Raw genomic sequence first — 26,914 nt, forward strand, 5'->3', positions numbered from 1 at the left:
AAAAATCCGTGCCCAATCTGATTGGGATTGTCTGGAACAGATTCTGGGTAAGATGTTCATTTTAATTGCAGAGATTCTTCCGATCATTTATAGTTGTAGATTTTCCCATTTCATCAAGTCAATCGCAATTTGTTGCTTTTGTCTAGTATAGTTGCCCCCCTTAAGAATACTGCATCTAGCTGATAGGTATATCCCCAAGTATTTAGCCTTGTTTGTAACTTGAATCTGCAAAATTTCTTCCAACTCTTCCTTTTGTCGTAATGGAATGTTCTTTGTCAAAATCTTTGTTTTATCTTTGTTTCTTTTCAAGCCCGCTACTTTTCCCTACTCCTCTATTCTTTCTAACAATTTGAGTGCTGTCTCTAATGGGTCTTCAAGGATAAAAACCAAATCATCTGCAAACGCTTGTAGCTTGTATTCTTCTTTTTTAATTTTCATTCCTTTTATTTCTTCTTCTTCTCTAATATTTTTGTTTAAAACTTCTAATGTTAAGACAAAAAGTAACGGTGATAGTGGATAGCCTTGTCTCGTACCTCTCTTTATTTCAATAGAGTCTGTCAGTTGTCCATTTACCATTATCTTTGCTGTTTGTTTTTGATATACCATTTGTATAGTTTGAATAAATTTTTGTCAGGGACTTTTTGAAGGCCATCTATGCCCACAAGTGAATCTACATGGAAGGGGAAAAAATGATCTATCTTGACTTTGGGAAGTATTTCAACAGCAGGAGAATTTTCTAAGCTGACTGAATCATCCACATACCAGAAAAAAAACATGTTTCTTCACTTAATACCCTTTAGTGCAGGAGTTTCCAACCAGGGGTGCAAGACGATATTCTAAGGGGTTCAAAAACTTGGGTTTAGACATTTCAAAATTATATGCATAATTATATGCATATAATATGCATAATTATATGCATATAATTATTTACTTTTGTAAAAGGTGTGAGAATATTTCAGAAACGTTCTAGGGGTGTGGGGCATAGAAAAGCCCCTGCTTTAGTGCAATCTCCTTGTAATGTTTTTCTTAAAGCAGTAAGTCCTTAAGGAGCAAAAAATATGCATACATATATATACCCCAGGTTTTGAGTCATTATCTTACAAATTATAGGCAAATTGTAGGGAGACCTAGTGATTATCTAATTCAATACCATGTACAAAATAAGGAAAAAACATTTGTTTTCAGAGAATACAACAACTAGTAATCAATTGCAACTGAAGAATGCTGCTCTTTTATATCTTTTTTTGCTTATTTTTGCAAAATAAGCTTCAGTTTATTTCTGGATTCAACAAAATAATTTCAACCAGAACAGGAAAATAAGAGAAATCCATATATAAATGGATTTGAAAAATAAAGCTTTTTCATTATGTAACATCAGTATAGCTTTCTTGTATATAACAGTACTTTAAGAAATGCATTTTGCTGGTGAAGAAATGCTCCATCTTCTGAAGTCATAACTGATAGAAATATATTTATATTGAAGATTCAAAGAGGTCATAACTGTTTATCTTATTTTCATCATATAATGTTATTTTTTCCATTAGCTGCTTCTTTTTATCATTTATTTTTATTTCTTTCATTAAAGCTGAAATAAAAGAGAAAGTAATATCACTGATCAAAATAATGAATATACAAGTTTTGTCTCCATTTCACTGAGAACTTTTATGGAATACATTTCAACACAACATCTAAAACAAATTAACAATTCATCAGAAAGCTAAATACCATGTAAAGAAAAAGATTTTAAAAATGCAAACATAACAGTTAAAAGAATCCAAAAATTGTCATAAAAAAGCAGTCCAAGACTTCTGCTTTGCTTTTGAAAGCCAAATCCTGAAAAAAGCAAAGGGAACCCCCTTTGTGAAGAATTCTGGTGCTTGAGTATCACCAGAGAAACAAACCACCAGATCAAAGACTCCACAGAAAACTTATGGTCTATGTAGGTGCAAATCCTGAGCATTTGGGAGTCATACTACTTAGAATAGTAAAATCAAAATTAGGACTGGTGAGACCTAAGTTAAGTTACTTTCAGCTATGGAAATTGACTTGAGTGACTTTACCCCAGTCCCTTTCTCTTAATTCAACCTGACCTGTAGGGTTACTAGTGTAGAGAGAAAATGAGTCAAAATCTCTCAATTTATAAAGAGAGAATATAATCCCAATGAATGGACCTGGAAACCAACCAATTAGCTAAACAGTTATAGAATTAGCAGTGTATGTTCTGTACAGACAGCTCTAATCAAAACTCTATCAGGCATACTCCAGTATTTCCAACCATTTCCAAAATTTAATCTAGAGGTCACCAGTGCAAGCATCATCTGACAAACAAGCATGCAGCTGACAAACTAGCCAAATTGGTAAAATACATTATTCACTATATCTGGCATATGAGATTCCAGCACCATGTAGGTTTTTAAATACGAGTGCTATCCAATCAGCACAAGAATAAATATATATTGGAGTGAATATTTTCCCAGAAAACAGTACTGTAATTTAATTTACTTCACCTTATTTACCCTTTCTGATTTACTGCTGACTTCAGGCATTGTTTCAATCTCTCCTCACTTGGCCCTGAGGAGTAACTGTTGTATGACATTGTTATTTCTGTGATGCTATGTCAAACTTTCCACAGAATCTTTGACATTATTAATTTCTACCAGTCTCAGGAAAATATTTAAATATTACCTTTTACCTTGTGGGGAAGAAGCAGCGCCATCATTTTTTCTCTGCTGTTGATTTGTTTTCCCGTCCGAGTCTGTATTTTTTGCTGTGAACATCACAGGTTGAGTGAAAGAAAGATTTTCTGGCTCCAGACTGTGCTCGGTGGATGCACAGCAGGAAGCTTGTTCTACAGCGTCCCATGAAAAGTTACAGGATTCATCTGACTCACAAGGTTCCCGCCAAATCGGCTCAGAGTATGTTTCAGGAGGCAAAACTTTTATGCAAGGTGGTAATGTAGTGGCACAGTTGAGAGATCCAGAATTGGCAGAGCTCCCGTGGTTATGACCATGGAAATCAACATTGAAGGGACTAGCTGGTTCATCATTGGTTTCTTCTGGAATATTGGTGAAGAGTCCAAGATTTCTGCTTTCTGACATGTCCTGAGATCTTGTTTCACGATCTGCAATTTCTATCATTTCATTCACCTGTTTTTGACAAGACTGTTAAGTAGATTGTTTCTATTTTCCTCACTGAAATAAAACAATTTCCCTATTTTTACTTAAGAGTTTACTTACTCTTAAATCCAAGAAAATAAAGAAAATAAAGGCACTATATAGCATCTCCACTAACAAGCTGATTATATTTACCTCTGTTGTGTTTGCATTTTTTTTCCGCAGGCAAATGCAGACAGAAGTGGCCAAGCATAAAGAAACTGTTTCTCTCAAACAAACAGTTTGCTTATCTTGATATTTGTGACATATTTGTATGGCAGCAAGATTTTCAAAGTTTTTCTCCTTAGGACAAGACAATTCTTTTGCCATTCTGAGTTCTTCAAGGAAGGCATCTTTCTGTTAAAGAAAAAGTTGGAAGAACACGGATGATGTTATTTCTCTGTCCTTTAAAGAATTCTTCTGGTTTTTGTTCACTTACATAATGAAGTTGAAAGTAATAATTCTGTTTCCTACATATTACTAAATAGTTCCTCAAATTTTAACAGGGCAAAATGGTGTATCATAGGGCAACAATTTTTGAGCAAAGGTACCTCAAAGGAGCTAAATTATAGAATGTGCCCCAAATCCATGACTCTTGAGGAATGGAATTTTGGGAAGCTGTGGCTGCTTCAATATTGCCAGGCTGCTGCTATGGTAATTTTTGAACATTCTAGGACAGGTGCTCAGCTACTCTTGCAATCCTATTTTTTTCTCATTCTCCCAGCAACATCTGCTTATTTGGGGGCGACACCAAGACACAACATAGACACCAAGACACAACCTAGCACAAATGGTGTTTACCAATGTGCTCTGGCATCGAAAAATGAGCTTATTCATACATTTTCAATCTCCAAGCATACTTTTATGAAATAACATCTTGACATTTTACTAATATATGCACTGGAAGTAAGTTATCATGCTTAAATAAAGGAAAACATGTCCAATTCTTGACATGAATTATGGGAAGGGAACAGGAAGGAACCTCATGCACCTTCTCATGTAGACGTGGAACAAGTGAACTGCATAAAATAACAATGATTCAAAAACTACATTCTCCAGTCTGAGGACTGCTCACTCTCAGGGTCTTTCTTCAAACATTTAAATCTTCCAAAATAAAATTTTTACATACCAGAAAAACAGGATTTCTTGTTTCATCTACTGCTTTCATGCCAGTCAGTATTTCTGCTAAAACCTAGAAAAATGATTACAATCAGATTTTACATATATATATAAAACCAAGCCTATAGAGATCAATATTGCCTATGCTGATGGGCAGCTTCTCTCTTCAGTCTTAGGCAGAAGCCTTCCCTAGTCTTATAATTCAAAACCTTTTTTTCCCCTTAAGACACCAAGACACAACATAGCACAAACGGTGCTTACCAATATGCTCTGGCATGGAAAAATGAGCTTATTCATAAATTTTCAATCTCCAAGCATAATTTTATGAAATAACATCTTGACATTTTACTAATATATGCACTGGAAGTAAGTTATCATGCTTAAATAAAGGAAAACATGTCCAATTCTTGGCATTAGAATTATGTAAGATTATTCATGAAGAACAAAAACTTACAATTCCACAAGCAAATATATCCACTTTTTCAGTTAGCTGCCCATGCCTGACAAAATCTTCTGGGAAATAAGCTAGTGAAGCTTTCAAGACCTTGGTTTTTATCACAGTATATTCCGATTTCTTTTCCACAGGATGCAGTCTAAGACCAGAATGTCCAAGTTGTGGTACAAAGTTTGCATCCAGCAAAACATTGGAACTGTTTGTATAGGAGATAAAAATACAAATAAAAGATTAATCACAACATTGATCTTTGAATGTGAATTAGAAATTAACCCTAAACAGCATTATTAACTGATAAACACCATTATTATGAAAACACCATTATTAACTGATAAACATCAGTTAAACAAATGTGAGACCAAAACCTGGTTTTAAAGCTATAAGAAAGCAGTTAATTTATGACATTAATACTGTACATGCATTTGAATTCTAATAAAGTATAACGTGAAGAAGGTACTGTAAAATATAAATTATGCCAATATTATCAGCCAACAATATTTTATTTACATGACAATTTCTTAATTCGGAAAACAAGTGACTTTTTAAAGAAAATAAGTATTCATATTTTTTTAAATTTATGAAACTTGTATGTTTCCCCTCTCCCTGAAGGCAACGCTATACAGTACATCTGGCGATAAAATAATTAGGCAATGTATTAGGCAGAATAAATGAATAAAAGAACAGAGGGTGCATTCTAATTTTTCCCTTCAAGTACTCTCTTCTAGTTGTTCTGCCCTACTTATGACAAGGGAAAGAAAGCCAAAATCAGCTGAGGGGGCAGCTGCAGATGTGCACTGTAGATTCAGCAGGTAAGAAATGATTACAGTACATTTTTTAATTAACTAATTTCGCGACTCTTGAGGATTTGTCTGACACATTGGATTACTCCTAAATTTAAGTTTGCCTTAAAGTACAGAGGGTGTGTTTTTCTTTCCCCTTTTTTAGTCATGAAAGCCAAGCCAGTTCTGTGTGTGTCTGTGTCTATGTGTGTGCATGTGTGAGGGTTCATCTATGTAGGAGGAAGTACTTTATGAGTCAGTTACATCCTGTTTTACTTAAAATTTATTGAAGACAAAGTTGCTAAGGAGGATCCAGCACTGAGCTGATGTTGTTTAGCTATATTCCTTTCTTATGAAAACACAACATTTTTAATCAGATAGAAGTTTAAGTAGTTCATTAAGTAATATATTATAGGATGCATAAAAAAGTAAATGCTATTTTAAATGCACATCCCCACCTTTTTATATTTCCATGAATAATTCCAAACTGATGTAAATGCTGAATGGCTTTAATTAATCCCAAAGATATTCTGGTGCGTTTCTCCCATGTTAATGCTTCAGAACTATCCTGCAACAGAAAGAACAATGGCTCTTTAAAAACATGAATGTTTTGCAATGAATGACAATACACTCTTATTACACAAAATGAGTAACACATTGGGAATAGTTTTCACGTACTGCTCTACTGCCACATATTTCAGCCTCTTGAACCTGATACTGTATTGGAATGCAATTACCATCATCTCCATGAGGATTGGAGATAGAAACTGTAGTTCAGTCTATTTGGGGGACACCAAGCTCTGGAAAAGCACCTATACTTCCTTCCAAAATAGAATTACAGAATATGGAATATGTTGTGCTCCTAGGAGCCCCCTCCCCAAAAAATCCTAACTGTATGGTAGGAGTGTCAAACTTGAATTCATTAAGGACCGCATCAGGGTTGGGGCCAATTCGATGTCCTGCAGTCTTCTGCCAGTGAAAATTGAGCTCCATTTTCACTGGCAGAGAGCTGCAGGAGGCCATCACAGCCAAAAACAGAATGGAGGAGGGCTGCATGTTGCTGTCCTTTGCTGTTTCCAGGGAAGTCCCACAGGCCAGATCTAAGCACCCCGTGGGCTGGATTTGGCCCACAGGCCTTGGGTTTGGCACCCCTGCTGCATAGCAGCAGCTAAACATACTGCAACAGAAGCTGGTATTGAAGGTCAGAAAAAGTAATCACTTGGCTGTGGGGTCATTGCAATAGCCAAACATTTGGGGACCAGTCATAGGTACCATTTTAAGTTCAGTCACTGAAAGAGTGGTTGTTAAGCAAGGACCACCTGTTATTAACAGTCATTCTGAATTCCGATAACTAAGTAAGCCAAAGAGCAATACTTAACAGATTCATATGGTCAACTGTTTCAAACTTCAGCTGGTTGATTAAGTAAGAGCTAAACCCACCTCCCCATTCCCTGTAAATTGGGCTGCCTCCTTCTCCATTGTGTGTCAATAATTTTATTCTGCTTGTATTGTGATTTTATTGGCTATATTTATATTTGATTATTTTAATGTTTTTTTTTAAATTTTGAATGCTGCCCAGAGTTGCTTTGAAACAAGATGACTAGCAAATAAATTTCATCATAAATAAATAAAATAAAATAAATGATCAAGCACAGCCTACTGCCTAAACACAACCAGATTTTCAATCCTACAGTATCCACTGGGTTATCACTGCAACCTAGATCTTTTTGAAAGGTTTAGGGAAGCAAATTCTCGAGGCTAGACAAGAGTCAAATTGATGCTTCTGTACTTGGGAATGGCTGATTCCTCATTAGCCCTTTGCCTTCCTGCTAGTTATACAGGCAAGGCATCTTTTCCCCCCATCTCTGCAACCTCACATGAACTTCAATGAGCAATCTCATGTCTTCGAAATGTTGTTTGTTGGAATGTAATTCCCATAATCCCTTTCATGCTTGTTGAGCTGACAGAAGAGCTTCCTTTTAATAGGTGTGGTACGCAAAAATGCATGCTGTTGCTTACCTGACACTGTAGCCTGTCCAGTAACGATCCATTTTCCATGTAGAGATAAATCAAGGAGTGAAGCCCACTTTCTACACAGAAACCCAACAACTGTAGAATATTAGGATGGCAACATCTAAAAGGCATTGGAAGAAATTGCATTTACCCACTTATTGCAATTATATATCCCATCACAATCCCATAGGACATTTTCCAAGAATTCAAACATTGTAACATACACAATACAACAAGATCTAAGAAACATAAAACACGCAAATCCAAAATCTCACAAGACCTTGTTTGAGGGAAAGGTTCCTCCAGCCCTTTCCTTCAGATGGAGCTGAGGGTCAAAAGAGGAGAAGAGCTACAAAGCCTATCTAGAAGCAAACAGGCATAAAAGGCAAAAAATAAGCAATGATTTTGATAGAAAAAGAATAGAAAATTGAAACAAAAAAGAGATCAAACCCTATTGTTGTGGTTTGTTGGCCGCCAGCCCCTCCAGCAGGCGAATCACATGAGGAGAAGGCATGGGAGTCAGGGTCAGCATCAAGGCAACTTGAGGGTACCAAGGGGGGATAGGGAATGGAGCTGGCAGAGAGAGAGAGACAGAGACGGAGCTTGGGCCAGCCGTAAGCCCTCAAATGGAGAGTCAACAACCCCCAGGTCTGGAGGTGGCTGGTGAGGAAGAGGAGGAACATCTGGGTTTAGCACCTGATGTGGAGAAGGCAGAAGAGAGGAGAGCAGTGGAAATCCATTGGCCAATCCTTGGGAAGGAAGAGCCACAGCTGCTAGCGAAGCCCCATCCTAGCTCTGGAGATAAAAGGCAGGGGTCGGAGATGAATAGATGCAGCAGACAACTATTCATCTCCCTGTTGGACAGACTTGTTAGCCTACAGTGAGGGAGAAACTTTTTGCCAGGACTGCTGGCACTCCTAATACAGGGATCATTGCTTCAACTACAGAGGGTTTGTTGTGCTTACAAAAGGAGTATAGGTCTATAAAGAGTAGCAATGCAATAAAGGGAGACTAGTATAGATCCATTTCGAGCTATTTAGCTCTCATCAGCTAGCCATACCCCCACTGGGATTCGAACCCGGGCTGTACTATACACCAGGCAAGAGTCTTAGCCACCATGCCACAGGCTTCTCCTCCTTTATCAGCTGAGCCAGGGAAATAAGCATGTGTCTGTGTTACAACCCCTGGTATGACCAAATATGGGAGGGAGCTCACCCCTCCCTCTTTCTGTCCTTTCGGCTCATCACAGAAAACCATCCAGGCAGAAACCCATATTTTTATTTTTAATGTTGCCTTTTTATATTTGTGTTATATTTGTACTGATAAATAAATAAAGGGAGACTAGTATAGATCTATTTCGAGCTAATTAGCTCTCATCAGCTAGCCATACCCTTACTGGGATTTGAACCCGGGCTGTATATATCTTAGGCAGGAGTTTTAGCCACTAAGCCACGGGCTCTGTTCCTTATCAGTTGAGCCAGGGAAATAGGTATGTATTTGTGTTACAACCCGTGGTATGACTAAATATGGGAGGAAGGTCACTACTCCCTCTTTCTGTCCTTCGGCTTATCACAGAAGACCATGCAAGCAGAAAACCATATTTTTATTTTTAATGTTGTCTTTTTATATTTGTGTTATATTTGTACTGATAAATAAATAAAGGGAGATTAGTATAGATCTATTTCGAGCTAATTAGCTCTCATCAGCTAGCCATACCCTTACTGGGATTTGAACCCGGGCTGTATATATCTTAGGCAGGAGTTTTAGCCACTAAGCCACGGGCTCTGTTCCTTATCAGTTATCAGTTATCCTTATCACTAAACCCGAGTCAAGATGATAGCCTGATCCTGTCCCTTCTCTCATGTACATGTTATACATATAAACAAAAAGCATGGCTTAAATTGCAGTGAAGGCCGCCATCTTGATTTTTTTTACTCAGCTTTGCCCATACCTCTAATTTAAACAATAGAAATAAAAAGTTAAATGTTGTAACAGAATCTAGCCAGCCTGCCACAGTACTTCTCCAGATCAACTTAAACCTTAAGATGGTTTAAAGCAGAATTAGCCTGAGTCTCTTGTGTTCCCCCACTTCCTAGACTCAAAAATCTCTTCTATAATAGCTCTCCTTTCTTCTGTAACAGTCTTTGTTCCCTCCTACATGTTATCAGAGTCTGTTAAGACATTCCATTACAAATCCATAACTAAATTAAGAAATCTCCCTGGATTAAACATTCACTTTCTGATTCTTCAGGGTGAAGTAATTTTCATCAGGAAGTGCTTCTGTTGTGGAAATTATTTATATCTTTTATTGACTATATTTTGTTACTGTAGCTTTAAGAAAGAAAAATCATTTCTTATTTCTTTTGTTTTTTTTTCATTGCTTTGCTACTTATATTAACTTATTTACTGCCCGTTACATAAACAAGAAATTGTATTGTTTCTAGCAATTTTCTACTCCTACGTAGCCAGTTAATGAAAGGGAGATCTATTTTCCCTTTCCAGTACCCCAGCTGCATTTCACAAGGATTCCAGGCAATTTCCCCTGGTAAATTGCAGAATAATTATTATTATGCAATATAAATACTTAACAGGCTTAGTCACAGGAACCAGAAAATTTCAAGAGCTTGAATTTAGGATCAAGAAATTCCTGGTGGTTGAGCTTGACTCTGGAAAAAGGTAAAATGTAACTAAGGAAACATTGGCATTACAGCTTATGCAGGCGTATGTGTTTATCTCTCTGTGTCTAAAATCATTTTTTGAGGTCATTTATAATGAGAGCCACTCATATTCTGGGACTCTCTGACGCAAATCCTAAGTTAGTAATACTTTTTGAAGATAAAAGGTTTATTTTACTAGACTGAACTAGAAAAGAAAAAAATGAATGACATTGTTACAATGCCCACCCGAGCTCAAATGTTTCTCAAAGAGAACAATTTTCTTATTAAAGCCAAAATAGCAAAAATAAAATATAAAAACATTGACAGACTAAAAGACACACACATACAATCCTCACATAACACCCATTTATTCAGCAACTGTTCAAAGTTGTCATGGTGCTGAAGAAATGGATTTATAACTGACCTTTGAAATGTATATCTGTTTGTTTTATTTATTTATTAAATTTTTATACCATCCATCTCGCTATCCTGAACAAGTCTGGCTCACAAGGTAAACTAACATTGTCATCTGCTGCTTTTCCCCACTAAAATGTTGTCTAGCTACTTACCGAAAGCAGATTTGCACTTCTGTACGGAAAAATACTTGGGCCTCATTCTGGAATAAAGAGAATTCTATTCTTTTTCTGAACAGTAAGTTCATACTTACACATATTAGTATATACTAGCCATTTTCTATAACTTGTTTGAATCTATTAAACTCAAAGTGACAATCGGAATTGGAGGAGAGGCTAGTATGTTTACTTTGCTACAACCAATTTCATCAGTAATTCAAGACCCAAGAGTTCTCTGCCAACATGCTCATACATTGCATTTCACTAACACTATATATATTGGTATAGAATGAAATCACATTGTATTATTATATCTGGATTTTCAACAATACAATTTTAAAAGTGAAGTCATTTTTTGCTTCTGTGTTTTTAATTCTACTATTTTAAACCAGGCTGATTTACTGATTTAACTGGGAGGTTAATTGAAATCTGTATTTATATTGTATTACATTTGTATAAGTAATTTATATAGCTTTGTAGAAAAGATGATTCGAAAGTGACAAGACTTTCCCATCTTTCTCTCATCAAAATAAATAGGTTCAACATTTAATGTTATTTGGTTTTAACTCAATAAAATTAACCCCATTATAATAATCCAAGCCTATGTATCTCATCTCCTAACAATACTGAAGGATCTGGATTTTTGAATTTGTCCTCTCTTGCTCGATTTGGCTCTGATAAGCCAGTCTGGGTTCAGGACTTATAAACAAAAGATGCCCTTTGAAATTATTGCAGACCATTTCTAAATAGCAATAGCACTTATATACCGCTTCATAGTGCTTTTACAGCCCTCTCTAAGCAGTTTACAGAGTCAGCCTGTTGCCCCTTACAATCTGGGTCCTCATTTTACCCACCTCGGGAGGATGGAAGGCTCAGTCAACCTTGAGCCAGTGAGATTCGAACTGCAGAACTGCAGCTATCAGTCAGCTGAAGTAGCCTGCAGTACTGTACTCTAACCACTGTGACACCTCGGCTCTTCTCCACTAAAGTAGTGGAGATAACCGCCAAGAGTCTTCTTTCAAAAAAACAGTGCTAGGGATGGGAATGGCAGTGCCAGGAATCCAATATAGCTATATAGAGACCTCCCTCTAAAGTTAACCAGCTTTGCACATGGCTTTCTAATTTTGTTCAATTCATGAGATAAATGAAAACAGACACCTACCTCTTTTAGTTTTTTAACAACATAGTGAGCATTATCTCTCTGACCTCTGTAAATAGTAGCAAAGACGCCTTCACTAATTCGGTTTTTTTCACTGAAGCCACTGGTGGCAATTTCCACTTCTCTCGGCATCCACAAAAGGCTTGCAGTGTCACGATTAGGAGAAGCTTTCTCCTGAGGAATGGAAGAACTATAGAGCTATACATTTAAGAGAAAAGATATGACTGATATTTTGGTAAACATCAGAAAAATTACTTTCAAGCCACATCACACGGTGTCATTCCAAAATAACTATACCTACCGTATTTTTCGGAATATAAGACGTACCTTTTTCCATCAAAAAAGAGGCTGAAAATCTGGGTGCATCTTATACACTGAATACAGCATTTTTTGCCTCCTGAAACTCCGCCCCCTCACCAAAATGGCCGTGCACAGCCTCTAGGAAGCTTTTGGAGAGCTCCTGGGGGCTGGGGAGGGCAGAAATGAGCAGAAAACAGACCGTTCTTTGCTCAATTTTACCCCCTAGCCCCCAGGAGCACTCTATAAGCTTCCTAAAGGCTATCCATGCCCTTTTTTAAAAAATGAAAAATGGGCCTGTTTTTGTGAAAAACGGGCTGTTTTTTGCTTGTTTTTGCCCCACCCCCACCCCCGCAGGAGCACTCTGCAAGCTCCCTAGAGGCTATTCATGCCTTCTTTTGAAAATAAAACAGGCCTGTTTTTGCGAAAAATGGGTTGTTTTGGGGAGGTTTGCAGAGTGCAGAGTGCAAAAACTTTTTTTTTATTTGCCTCTTCAAAACCTTGGTGTGTCTTATACTCCGGTGCGTCTTATACTCCAAAAATATGGTAATTCTGGTTACCACTAGAATTGCCTACCTAAAAGTGTACATTTCAATTTGATTTGATTAGTGATATCAATTATGCTAGGGAAGCAATAGAATAGGTTCTTCATTATAATCCTCTACATTTGCAATGCCTTCCAGGTGGTTTGCGGGAGCAGGTTTCATGGCCATTTTAACCACTGCAGAAGCTTAATGTTTATTTTGACTGGGTATGCTCAGCTTTGTTGCCACCTTATTTTGAAAGTTGGGTGGTGTTTTTTTGTGATATAAAATCTTAGAAGTTTGAAGATATGACATGAAATATTACTAAAAACTAATATAATACTTTCTTATTTATATTTTTTTTACTACCTTCTTTGGTCTTTTTTCTATTTTAACTGCCAGGTACTATTTATTTATTTATTATTTATTTATTTATTTATTTATTTATTTATTTATTTATTTATTTATTTATTTATTTATTTATTTATTTATTTATTTATTTATTTATTTATTTATTATATTTATTTTTTATTTATTTTTTATTTGATTTATCAGTCGCCCCCTCTCCGCAAAGGGACTCGGGGCGAACAATACTAATATGCATTGTTTCATAACTCTAAAGTTGTATATCGTCAGAATGCAGCATATTTGGATGCTACTTCCTGGAATGGGGTAAATATATTCAAACTTGAATATATGGATAGTTTTTCATAATATTAGACTGGGCAATTGGCTTAGTTTAGTTTACAAGTGTCAAATATATAAGTATTTAATTTATTAATTGCATTTTAATACCAGATTCAAATCCAAGATGTTTATAGGATTTACTGCCTCAAATAAAGGATAATTTAGCTGAACTGCAAGTTTTTGGAAGGGGTGTTATATTGTTGCTTAGCTTCTTTTGAAAAAAGCTGGAATCCAGGATTTTGTTTTGACAGCTGCCTTAAACGCCAATATCTTAACTATTATGCTTTACTTTGCCTCTTGCATAATAACCTTCTCAAACAAGTCATCTCTAATGAAACATTTCTCTTATTTGAACAAAAGATTTAACAGGATAGTTGCTAACTATGCATAGAATTATTTTTACTGATTAAAAATATAGCTGATAATACCGATAATAGAGTTTTTAAAACCCTTACTGTATATTTCAAATTAATATCTTATTGGAAGAGAGCTGACGTCGCAACAGCACGAAGTACGATCTTGGTGTTCTGAGATCGCAGTCGAATTTCTGCCGCTGTACGGTCCATTTGGACTTAAACCATCCCGCAGAGATGGTGATTGAGAAGGGCACCTCCTGCTGATCTCAGGGATACCGCAAAGTCCCTGAAAGATCCAGGAAATAGCCTTTTTTTTTCTGGCGACAGAAACACAGCTAATGAAGCTGCTAAAGCTGGGACAGCTCCGGAATGGGAAGAAAGCGGAAAGAGAAAGTGTGTCGAATCGGTGAGGAAATTTTATAATTAGAGGAAGAGACTACCCAAGAAAAAAAATTAAGTTAAGATTGAAGACAGAAGACTGTAGGTGGCGAGATTGATCTGCATTGAACTTAGTGTGTTATCCAGTTTCTAATTTTTTTTTTCACGAATGGAACTTTTGCAGGGGCTCCCTATTTTTTAAACTGAATGGATTAATTATTTCTTCTTCTTTTTTCACTTTTGCTTATACCTATGGATTAAAATTCTCCTTTTTTTTTATAATGCTTGATTTGATTGATTGGATTGTTTTTGATCTCCATTTAAGGTTTTTTTTCCCCTCTTTCTTAAACTTGGAATATAAAGAAGAAAATAAGAAGGATTATAAAGAGGGTTGTAACAACAGGAGGAAAAGCAGTTACACTGCCACTTAGAGGCTGGAGGCTGGATACATTGTTTTTTTTCTTTCTCTTTGATCACTTGAGATTCAAAGTTCTTTCAGTTTGTTTACTGATAGTAATAGTAGGAAGAGTGCAAGTTGTTTATACAGGTGCCTTTTGGAAGTTCTATCACTAGCTATTGGAGGGAAGACAACATTTTGACTTGAAAGATAATAAAGGAACCTGTTTGAAGTTTATTAAAATAGCCTTGAACCCTATAGTGGCAGTGTCTGCAAAATTGAAAGAATGGCTGAGCAGGAAAAAGAAACTGTAACATTGCAAATGATTATGTTTGAAATTCAAAATCTATTAATTGTGACAGAGAGAATTGAAAAGAGATTGGAGAATATAGAATACAAAACAGAAAAATCTGATGGAGAAACTGAGGATGTTTACCAAATGAAGAAAGTGGAGACAGAGTTCAAAAGATGGAAGAAAAAAATCAGCAAAGAGATAAGAAAACTGTGGATACTGACAACAAAGTGAGGGTGGTTGGTAATGGCAAGAGCGGAATATGGAAAGGGGAGATGGATGGATTGGAACTCTACCCTGGACTTCAAAGCACAGAAGAAGAAAAGAGAGAAAAATTGATGGAGATAAGGAGAGAAATCTTGATAGAAGCACTAGTGATAACCAAAAATAAGCTGATGGAAAGAGCAGATGTTGGGTTTCAAGCTTTTGTGAGATACGAAAGGAACATCATGTTGCCAAGGGAGGTTTATACAAGATTTATTAAGAAAGTAACTAGAACATTAATGTTACAAATGGCAAGAGATATAAGACCGTACTATTGCTGGAGTGATACAGGTTGATGCAATGAAAATATATAATAAAAATTAAGCTAAATTTAGTTTACTAGTAGGATGTATAAAATGAAGCAACAATAGCAATAGTTAAATAATGATTAATAATGATAACAATACATATAGATATATTAGTTTGATAATATGAAATTTTATGTAAACACATGGAGATTATGAGAGGAGGTTTAAAAGCTTTATCTAGAATATGTTATAAACATGTATTGTGATTGGATGATTTTAGGATGATTTAATGGAATGTTATCATATAATTTTATTCTAGATTTTGAATATTATATATAAAAGGATGTAAAAACAATTATAGTCAAATTAAGGTTGAGATATAATAATTGTGATATACATGAATATAGGTGAATTTAAAATATGCGATTTGATATGAAAAGCAGGTGGTGACTATGGAAGAGATGCATGGAAATACTGTAACCAACTGACACACTTTCTACAATTTGTAATGGAAGATGGGTTTTTTTATTTTTATGTTTGTTTGTCCTTGTTAAAAAACAAATAAAAATTGTTTAAAAAAATTAATATCTTATTAGTATAATATATTTTACTATCAATATGCTTAAGTAATATATTTTACTGACTGCAGAGTATTTTAGTTAAATGCAATAAATATGACCCATAGAAAAAAAATTAAAATAATGTAAGTTTTCCTGCTCTTTACCTTTCCATTTGAGAAATCTGAGAAATCTGAATGTAAAGAATGTGGAAGGTCCATGGAAGTTGGCGGTAGAGATAAAGGAGGCATGTCTGAATCTACTTTTAAAAAAGGATCTGAAAGTAATAAAATAAAATACATTAGAGGCTACTTCTGCAGTTTTGGAGTCAGAGGTGAGGAAGATTTGTTTCATTTCAAATATTTGTACTCAGTAAAAATTAAAACAGTCAAAAATCTTCTAGCACAGGGGTGTCAAATTCATGGTCCACGGGCAGATGATGCTCACGCACTGCCATGCCCACCCCGGGTTTAGTGAAGGTGGGGAAAGTCGCGCTACATCGTGTGATGACAACATGATGCCGTGAGTTAGACACCCATGTTCTAGCATTTTAAAATTGAATTGCAGACGCTAGTCAATTGTGGCTGATCTTGACAAAGCTATGCAAGACTACATCTAGTTACTATTTAGACAGGAGGCTACTAAGTAATTCTGGCCCATATACGACACTGTGAACTTGATGAAACATCCTGGAAGACAGAAATAGCAAAATCATTTTTAGACTATTGTAAAGAAAACTATGTGGATCTCTTTACATAGTCCTCAGAGATTGAATTCAACTCAATGGTGACTTTACTTCTTTGTGCTAGAAAGCAGATCCACTCATCCTGGAGCTTTTCAGATGTCTGGTGTTCAAATTTCAATTATCCACTTAATGTTGGAAGCCACCTTATCTTATGGCAAGATCGGCAGCAAACAAATTAAATAAATAAATACATCCAAAGACAGCATGTCAGGCTAGAATTTATGGAAATTGAAATCCAATATATTTAGCTGTTGTGGTCCAGCAGTGGCCGACTGAGTTGTTGGTGGACTCTGACAGCTCAAACCATTATGGGACTGCTCTGGAGGATGAGGAAGACTCTGGAGGGTGTTTGGATTCAGAGCAGGAACTAAAGAAGCCTGTTGGCCACCAGGTGGAATCTGAGTCAGTGAGGAGCAGTGAGGAGAAACAGAGGGAGGTTGTTCCTAATGTACGTAGATGCCGAATTGATAGGAGATAGGAACAGCTGTGGAGAAGACGTCATAGAAGGAAGTAGGCACAGCTGGTTAAGGGTGTGGCCCCTCCCAAAGAGTTTATAAGTGGAGCGAAGGGAGGGGGATCTTTGCAGGAAACAACAGTCCATATTCAAGCCATTGCAAAAACCTTCTGTAAGTGTTATCTTGTGTTTGTGAAGAGAACTTTCTAGGCTCCCAGCCAGGGGGTGGCTTTAAATGTGTAATTTAGTTGTGGCAGACAGCCAAGCCTGGGTCTGAATCCCTTGGATTCACGAGACACAACATTTAGCATATACCAATATGAGGAAAATTGCCCTAAGTGTGACTTATTGCTTAGTATGATGCATAAGCCAGGTCATTATGAATAGTTCAACAAATTATGTGGAATTAGTCACAGGGTGATGTGATGCATGAGTCTAATCACTCTTCTACACCCTAGGAAACAGATGAATTTGTGTGATGATGGTTATGCAAGATAAGCCCGACAACTATCAACCTCTAGTGTGGAAAAGAGTTTAATTTGTTTTGAATGAATCGCATTTGATAGCACATTTAAGAAATAAGATGTTGCATATACACAATCAACAGTGGCTGACAGCTTCTTCCCTTCGTTAACTAAACAAAACTTAAGGATTTAAGAAAATCTAAATGCTTTTTGTACCATACCATTCTGTCTTCTATGCATCTGTGTCAAGTATGGCAATGATGGTGATACTTCCATCCCATTTCCTATTTTCTCTTTATTTTCCTTCCCATTTTGATGTGGCAAGTCCTTCTCCTGTTTAGGGGACTTCAAAAGAGTCCTGGCAGAATCATGATTTGGTGACTTCCCTGTAAATATAAAATACATTGGTAGAGAATTCCTAATTGTACACATGTAGAGCCAGAGCAGTAGGCTATCGAGACCTGTAAATTCAATTCAGATGGGTTTTCTGCTCAAAATACTTGAATTTACACTTGTACAGATAGGCCTTGATGAAGAACAATCTATAACAATATGTAGATATGTAGATTTCTATTCCTTCTCTATAATAAACTTTTAAATTTTTCAGTTATACAGGTAGTCCTTGACTTACAACAGTTCGTTCAAGATACAACGGCACTGAAAAAAGTGACTTATGACCATTTTCACACTTATGACCGTTGCAGCATGGTCATGTGATTTACATTCAGATGCTTGACAAGTGATTCACATTTATGATGGTTGCAATATCCTGGAGTCATGTGATCCCCTTTTGCAACTTTCTGACAAGCAAAGTCAATGGGGAAACCAGATTCACTTAACAACCATATTACTAGCTTAACAAGTGCTGTGATTCACTTAACAAATGTAGCAAAAAAGTTGTAGTAAAGTGGGGCAAAACTCACTTAACAAAATCAATTGTGGTCATAAGTTGAGGACTACGTGTATCTCATTTTTTTCTGGGTGGGGCATTGGGTGCAAATGAACACCCATCTTCTACAATGAGTATAAGCTGCATTGAGATAAAAATCTGAATTCTCTGAAGCAAATAATAGGAATTCAGTGACGTAAGGGAAACATTCCAAAATGCTGCAGATGCTATTATATTTCAGGAAATTCCCATCTTTTCTTCAACATTCCTGTTCAGCCTTTTATTGAAAACAATGCAGTAGAATGAAATTTCATACCACTGGAATCTGCCAGTCTGTAATGCAGTGGAGAAATGAGAAGGTTAAAGAACAAAAGGCAAGGTATGAAAGGTATATGGATGAGGCAGAAACAACCAGAAATATGTTAGTATAAACTAGTATAAACATCATCTGATGTCCTTATTTAGCTTTGTACTTCTTACGATTTTTCTGCTCTTTGCATATTTTCACTTACCTAGCTCAAGAAAAGACAGATGGTACTTACAATCTGAAATCACTTGTGCTGCTCTATAAAACTCCAATTCCTGCAGAAGTTCAAACAATTGTTGGACCGTCGCGAGCCGCACTCCCCACCACCACATCAGTTCTCTTGTTATACTAATTCCTGCTTTTTCCATGCATTTGATTTTTCTCAGCTCAGTCTGGTCAGTTATCACATGAGATGCTGAAAGCAAAACCAGACAATTTTGATTAACAGGCCACTTTCTTTTCACACGTATTTACCATCCGATTGAACTTGTTGAATCTGAAAGATATGAAAATTCTCATGGTTTTACCTCAGAATTTAATCCAGAGTTTTATATTATTGAATGGTGAGTGGGGAACCTCTTCAGATGTTGCTGTACTACAAATCTCAATTAAACCAGGATGGCAGATCATGAGGAAATCTGAGATTTGTAGTTTAACAGCATCTGACATGGATCAAGTTCCTCAATACTATGATCACAAAGAATAGTTTTGATTGTGATAATGTTTTAAGTTCTCAAGACCTAAGATCTACTTTGGATTTAGTGATGCTCCTTAGATTGAAAAGTTTCATATAGCATAGCTTAGGTATCTGAATTTATTTTTAGCTTATTCAATTACCAATGTTGTCTTCATGATGACACAGATCTGCACCTTAACAATTCAAAAGATACAACACAAAACAGAATAATATTACCTTAAGCCATGCAAGAGGACAGTTGCCAGCTAATGCTGTGGGTATCTAGAAAAGAATCATGCAGCTCTTCAGATTTTGCAGGACTTGAATATCCATCTTCCCTGAATTCTGATAATGCTGGCTAAAATTGGTGGGAACTGGAGGATTATATATTTTGGAAATGTATAAATTATCCTACTTCTGACTAACATTATTCTAAATATTGTGTAACAGAATGGTTATAGGTTCCTTGTGTTTTTAGCAGATGACTGGCAACTATAAGGAAACAGTATTTGGCCAAAGTTCTCTGCAAGTCGCTTCATTGCCCATATAACAGCCTATTTTACTGTTCCATGAAAAAGCTATAAATTGCTGATGCCCTAGAACTTGGAAGAGAGAAAAGTTGTTTCATGGGTGGACCTCAAGTGCAGCACTGCATTCATTTTTTTTAATAATGGCATTTTATGATCACAACAGCTTTGTCAAAAGTTTGGGAAGTATTTTCTATGTTTCCTCATTTTTTTCTGCTTTCATTTCAACATGCATAAGTGTGGGGGTAGAGGTATCTTTAAGAGGTATCTTTCCCCTGCACAAGGCAACACCATACACAGAAGAGCTGCCCCCCTCCTCATTGATGGGAAATCACTCCACAGTAGACTATTAATCCCTCATTCTTCAGGAATACAATCCAGCAATTCATACATCTTGACTCATAATCTCTTGTGAATTAAAAAGCCAATGATAACACAGGCTTTCCTATCTACTGTATGACGTATTTCTTGAAATACCTCTGTTAATTAAAAAAAAATGTGGGAAAATCAAAAGAACAATTTACACCCAAAGATTCTCTGAGGACCCTCATAGCCAGAACATACAGATGGAGACATAAAGATCACATTTTCACTAAGCTCTTTTTTATTTCAAGATAACGAAGAAAAGGTACAGCTCTAACAAAAAGCATTTTATCAGAAAGATTAAGCAATAAGGACAGATCACAATAAGTGAATAACTTTTACAGGAAATGTCTTTTGTTAAAACTACCAAAGCCTCTTAAAGGAATCATAAATCATTTTACTGTTAAGGCACTTCCATTGACAGATGAGATTAATTTTCATCATCATCATCTCCATTTAAAAAAAGAGCTAGTTCTTTTATTACAAAACAGAACAGAAGCCAAAACAGAACAGAAGCAGAAATAAGAAATGCAGCTCCAAAATGATTCCAAACTTTCACATAGATGCCACATCTTCTTGAGAAATGCCCAGGGACATTTATTTTAGTAGATTTCTAAAACTTTAAGAGATTCTATCATGTTTAAATTCTTTCTGGCATTGGGGGTGAGTGGGTAGGTGCACTGCCAGAATTTGCAAGATCTAACATTTCAGTTCATTAGAGCAAAAATATACAATATAGTATAACATACTTTTGTGAGGTTTTAAAGTGTGTGTGTGTGTGTGTGTGTGTGTTTTGTGTATTCATCAGAACAACTAGACACAAGAACAGTCCCCCTCCATGACATCACTTTGCTAAACAACTAATTCCCACAACCCTATCAAATTATTTACTAAGTGTATTACTGTATTACTATTATTATTATCCTATTTCCTATTATGGTACCTATCTCCTTTTTCTATTTATGACTATGACTTGTTACTTGTATCGTTACGATTTATATTGTTTTATTTAGTTTACTAGTATTATTTATGTTGATTGATTATTTAGTATCTTATGACTACCGCTAAGTGTTGTGTCTTATGATTTAGGGTTGAATGTATTTTTATGATGACTATGATCATGATTTATCACTTATAGCTTTTATGTACACTGAGAGCTTATGCACGGAAGCCAAATTCCTTGTTTGTCCAAGTACACTTGGCCAATAAAGAATTCTAATTCTATGCATTCACCTTCGTTCTGTACAGCTGCCGAAGCAGAAGACCCAAACAGCAACATCCTCTCCCTTCTCTCCCACCCACTCGGTTTTCTCACCAAAGCGCATCCAGTCGTACTCGTTGAGGCAGTCCATCTTCTGGCAAAAGTCCTCCAGCACCCAGGAAGGCAAGTTGTGGAGGTAAGGAGACGGGGGTTTGGATCCTTCCAAAGAACAGGACGGCGGCGGCGGCTGAGCCATTTCGCTCTCCACTTGCGTCACAGGCTTGGGAATTCCCGTCTCTTTACCTTTAGCCATTCACAGGAGCTGCCCGTCCCGATGTCTAAATGAGAAAGAGAAGGTGAATTCTTTTCCTGGAGAGAGAGGCCCCGCAACAGCGCCGGGCTCTCCTTCCCTTCAGGGCGGCAGGTTAAGAAAGTCGAGCCCACTTCCCCTAACTTGCCGCACCCCGAGAGTTGCGTCTAGGACGAGGTGCGGCTTCGCCTCAGCTCACCGCGCGGACCTCGGCTTTCAGACCCGCTGCCTGAACGGGCTCGGCTCCACCCCGAGCTCCCCGGTTTCCACCCTTCCTGACGTCAGTTTCTACACGTGACGCAACGCGGGGTTTTTTGCTCTGTCTCTGCGATTGCGGCGTCGGTTTTCCCGCGATCTTGCCGGATCATAAGAGCCTTTGACTTTTAGCAAAGTGGGGCATTTCAAAACGTCAAGGAAAGCCTCGATCGCCCCGTTTCTAGGTCACTTCTGGGGGGAAAGGAGCGAGGCCCCGAAAGGAAAGGAGGCAGCGCGGCGGGCAGGGGTAAACACTTTCGGGCGGCCAGAATTTTGTGGGGACGGGAGACGGATGCTTCGCTTACAGGAAAGGACCGTACAATATATTTTTTTTAAGTAGATCCGAGCAAAAGGCTATTTTTGACCCCAGGAAAAAAGCCGGCGCCTAACATTTCTAAATAAAATTCTCCCTGCCTTGAACATCACTTACATGCCACTTGGATAATAGAGAAACAAAGTAAGGATGAGTTCTACAAATAGAGGTGTGAGAAAGTGAGAGCCTCTAGCTAGGCCACAGCCAACTTACAAGACAGATTTAGAGCTCACCAACAGGTATTTTAATGAGGTTTTGGCTCTTATATCTTTTTGGCCTCAGTGAGTTTTGCACATCAATCAACCACATCTGCTTATTGTGTGTCATGCTTCCTTTCCCCTCCATGGATTAGGGTTAAGTTTAAACATTGATGGTTGACAACTACCTATGGAAATTTATGTAGCCCTGCTATGTTCACAACAAGGATATTGCACCACTCTATTCCGTCTGTGGTAGGCCAAAACTTTTCAGATGTAAGATTTTAACTCTAGTGGTGGACAAAAAAAAGGGGGAACAAGAGCTGTTCCTTCCTCCAAGAGGAAATTGTGTCAACCTAAATTCTGCTGCGAAGGACGCAGTGGCTCAGTGGCTAAGACACTGAGCTTGTCGATCAGAAAGGTCAGCAATTCAGCTGTTCAAATCCCTAGCACCGTGTTACTTGTCACAGCTTCTGCCAATCTAGCAGTTTGAAAGCATGTAAAAATGCAAATAGAAAAATAGGGACCACCTTGGTGGGAAGGTAACATGTTCCGTGCGCCTTTGGCATTTAGTCATGCTGGCCACATGACCACAGAGATGTCTTTGGACAGCACTGGCTCTTCGGCTTTGAAACGGAGATGAGAGCCACCCTGTAGAGTTGGGAGAAACTAGCACATATGTGTGAGGGGAACCTTTACCTTTACCTAAATTCTGCTGCCCTTATGCAGTGTCCTTACTTTGATCTGGAATTGAACTAGGCCTTTTGTTCTCCCATTCAAGACTACTGCCTCTTTTAGCATTCTCTAGGCAGCAACTGGTGATTTTCATGGCTCCTGCCCATAAATATTTTTCTCCTGCCCATAAAAACAGTCACCAATTACTATTCACAATTTTATTTGATTTCTATAACTGCCCATTTCAACAAGTAACTCTGGATGTATCATTGCTCATTAGGTCGTTGCTTGGTGACTCTTGGTATTCTGCCAATTTTTTTTAAAATGGCGGGATTACTGACAATGACCTCCCCTGTGATAGCAGTAAGAAATCCAGCTACAAAATTCAGCAGTCAGGTGAAATTGCAGTGTGCAGGAGTGGGAACAGTGGTTTTTGGGGGGCAGAAAAAAAATTCTTCCTGGATAGTCTAAATATATTTTCTTGCTGTTGGGTGTTGCTGTGCCTCTGGTTGCAGGGATGCCATTCTCTGGTAAATGAGCTACAGTGAGCCTTGATCTCTGACATGGAATGACTTTATGCCCATAGTCTCTCATTATGCTCACATCCAAGCAAGCATGGCTGCCCTTGTTCAGGTGAATCAAGATAAGGTGGAAGTTGTGCTAAGCCTGGTCTAAGCATTGAAGATGGTAGAGATGTTGATCAACAGTACCTGCCTTACCTCAGCTACCTGAGGTAGCATGGAAGCTACAGAGTAGACCTTTCCTGGGCTGCATAACCAGGACCAGGACAAGTTCAGGAACCTGAAGATTGTGTTCTGCAAGCTGTTGGAGGAGCACAATGAGAAGCCAACAGTTGTTTATCCTAAAAGCTATGGATGGTTGACAGTGACAGGTGAAGTGCCAGCACTCTTAAAGAGAAGAACTCAGTAGGTACGATATTAGCAGCCAATCCCCTAGATTGCAAATTCTTCCAGCTGTACATTTAAAAAAATATTTTTCAGCCCCAGGAATTGCCGGCAGCCTTTGCTTCTTGGCTGGTATTATAGGAACCCATGGTATTTGTTTCATTGTAATGGTAATCAGAACATCTGGTGGTATTTTTGCCTCGTAGGAGGACACAAAACACATCTCCATGCCCACTTCACCCTAAAAATACAAGCAATGGTCTGTTGACGAATTCCAAAAGTTCCTTTTGGACAGTCCCTCCAACAAGTTTTTACAGAATAGCATCCATCTTGCATTTGCCATACTGCACTGCAAAAAATGTTCTGGCTTTCAAGAAATTCTTGAAAACGAAGTTCTTTTTGAAAGCCAATGGTGACTGATGGTCACCACTTTATGGCTTAGAACTTCAACTGTACATATTTTATTTTAAATGCTTGGCAATAGAGGAGGTAGGCCAACAGGAATCAGTTAAGTGTTCTTGCTTGAGCAACATTTGCAAGAAGTATTAGACTACACACCCCACAATTGTTCTCAATTATTAAGTCACAAGGAGATAGGAGAGCCTGAACTGATAATCCAAAATGTTTTGAAACCCAACAAGAAGATTGGGTGGAAATCCTGGGATTCCTAAGATCCTGATTTCTGCAGGCACCCTGGGACATAGAACATGTAAAATAGTACTTTATTTTCTGTGGAAAATAAAGAATCCATCATACCTTTTATACCAACTGCAGAGAGCCATCCAGGGAGGGAACAGCCTGTGGGGCCGGTCAGCCGCCGACCCTTCCAGCAGCCGAATAGATGAGGAGACATGGGAGTCAGGGTCAGAGGGAATGGAGTTGGCAGAGAGAAAGAGACAGAGGCGGAGCCTGGGCCATCCGTCAGCCCTCAACTGGAGAGTCAACAGCCCCCAGGTCTGGATGTGGCTGATGAAGAAGAGGAGGAACAGCTGGGTCCAGTGCCTGATGCGTGGATGCACAGAAGGTAGAGGAGAGGAGAGCAGTGGAAATCCGTGGGTCGATCCTTGGGAAGGAAGAGCCACCGCTGCTAGCGAAGCCCCACCCTAGCTCTGGGGATAAAAGGCAGGGGACAGAGATGAATAGATGTAGCAGACAACTATTCATCTCCCCTGCAGGATGGACTTGTTAATGCGAGGTGAAAGAGAAACGTTTTGCAGGTTCTGCTGATGCTCCTAATAAAGAAATCATTGCTTCGACTACAGAGGATTTGTTGTGTTTGGGGAGTTGAGTCAGAACACAGCCTTAGGAAATTTATCTGCCAGCTGAGTTGTTCCTTTTTTGATGTTATTCACTAATATAGCAGAATATCTATTACGTCCTCCCCTCCATCTCACCCAAGCAGCAAGAATGTGTAACAAACTCTAGGAAAAAGTTTATTATTGTAACAATTTCTCAAGTGCAGTGTCCAAAGCTCATTTGTAGGAGCAATGGTAAAACAAGCAAGTACATAAAAAACAAAAAAAATATGTCCATTGGAATATAATATAATCTTGTTCTCATTTGTGTAACTAGATTACAAATTATTAATAACATTAAACATTTTAAAACTTTAAAACAATTGATAAAACTCTATACATTGCTTCTGCCTTTCATTTTCATACTTAAAATCAATAAAATTAGTTCCAATCCATGTATGTCCTAGGTCAGTGATGGCGAACCTATGGCACGCGTGCCACAGGTGGCACGCGTAGCCATTTGTCAGGGCACGCGAGGCGTTCCCCCGTCAACTGGCCAGCGTGCATGTGCGCACTGGCCAGCTGAGTTCACCCTTTTTTAAAGCCATTTTTCACCCTCCCCAGGCTCCAGAGGCTTTATAGGAGCCTGGGGAGGGTGAAAAGAGCCTCCCCCACCCCCCCCGGAAGCCCTCATGAGCTTCCCTGAAGCCTCCAGAGCGCAAAAAACCAGCCCTAAAGGCAAACCGGAAGTTCGGGAACAGACTTCCTGTTTGCTCGGAGGGTCGTTTTGACTGCTCCCAAGGCTTCAGGGAAGCCTCCTGAAGCCTCTGGAGGGCTTCCGGGGGGGGGGGCGGAGGAGGCTGTTTTCGCCCTCCCAAGGCTCCTATAAAGCCTCTGGAGCCTGGGGAGGGCGAAAAAAGCATGCAAAAATGGTGGGTTGCACCTGTAGTGCGCACATGCGCACTGGGGGGGGCATTGCATTATGGGTGCAGCATGCCTGCACATGACCCCCCTGCGCTCCCCCCACTTATGGCACATGAGCCAAAAAAGATTCGCCATCGTTGTCCTAGGTGAAAAGTCAGTGTGATTATTTTAGATGCATGCCTCTGGATATAATGTCATTACAAAGGATGGGTGCCAATGTACCCCTGTGCCTGTCAGTACATAAGACTCCCTGCTCCCCTTGTTTTTTCTTTTCAGCACTCCTTTAATCACAAAGTGGAGAGAAAGCGATTAGGGAGCATGAGAAGGAATAGATTTTCTTTTGGCTTCTATTAATTGGGTGGTTTAGTTTACTGGTGGCCATGTTGGTCATGAGCGTTTTAGGAAGATGCCCATAACATGGTCTCAAAGTTCCAAAGTTGTGCACTGCCCCCCCAACTCCCCAAAAATCCTGTATACCTCTGACATAACAGTGTAACTTTGGTATCTGATACATGCAGGGCCTAAACGCAGGGGTGTCCAACCTTGGCCAAGACCTGAGGACTTCATGA

General features: G+C 38.2%; 1 protein-coding gene across 4 annotated transcripts; it reads right to left on the reverse strand.

Moving 5' to 3' along the window:
• Positions 1 to 417: 417 nt before the first annotated feature.
• IRAK2 (interleukin 1 receptor associated kinase 2) lies at positions 418 to 22,110 on the reverse strand. Of its 4 annotated transcripts, none has more exons than XM_081955069.1 (13): positions 21,646 to 22,110; positions 19,000 to 19,179; positions 17,790 to 17,954; positions 16,073 to 16,182; positions 11,909 to 12,076; positions 10,744 to 10,790; positions 7,524 to 7,638; positions 5,963 to 6,072; positions 4,726 to 4,921; positions 4,282 to 4,344; positions 3,309 to 3,509; positions 2,693 to 3,146; positions 418 to 1,585 (listed from the first exon to the last, which is right to left on the reverse strand). In XM_081955069.1, exons 1-13 carry the CDS (start codon positions 21,842 to 21,844, stop codon positions 1,473 to 1,475), a joined length of 2,121 nt encoding a protein of 706 aa, XP_081811195.1. In that variant the 5' UTR covers positions 21,845 to 22,110; the 3' UTR covers positions 418 to 1,472. The 4 variants fall into 4 exon arrangements, with proteins under 4 accessions (XP_081811195.1, XP_081811194.1, XP_081811193.1 ...); XM_081955068.1 differs by having other exon boundaries at positions 11,909 to 12,079; XM_081955067.1 differs by having other exon boundaries at positions 11,909 to 12,103.
• Between the last annotated feature and the right edge of the window lie 4,804 nt (positions 22,111 to 26,914).

The sequence above is a fragment of the Natrix helvetica genome, assembly GCF_964273705.1.
Source record: "Natrix helvetica genome assembly, chromosome: 1".
NCBI classification, from domain to species: Eukaryota; Metazoa; Chordata; class Lepidosauria; order Squamata; family Natricidae; genus Natrix; species Natrix helvetica.

What these genes read in the sequence shown, in the direction of transcription:
- IRAK2 (XM_081955067.1), bottom strand. Translation starts at nt 21,844, where the DNA reads ATGGCTAAAGGTAAAGAGACGGGAATTCCCAAGCCTGTGACGCAAGTG. An exon ending in GAAGTGCAAATCTGCTTTCG is followed by an intron (nt 7,639 to 10,743) that starts GTAAGTAGCTAG and finishes AATGCCTTTTAG; the next exon opens with ATGTTGCCATCCTAATATTC. An exon ending in CGCTGCTTCTTCCCCACAAG is followed by an intron (nt 1,586 to 2,692) that starts GTAAAAGGTAAT and finishes CTTTTATTTCAG; the next exon opens with CTTTAATGAAAGAAATAAAA.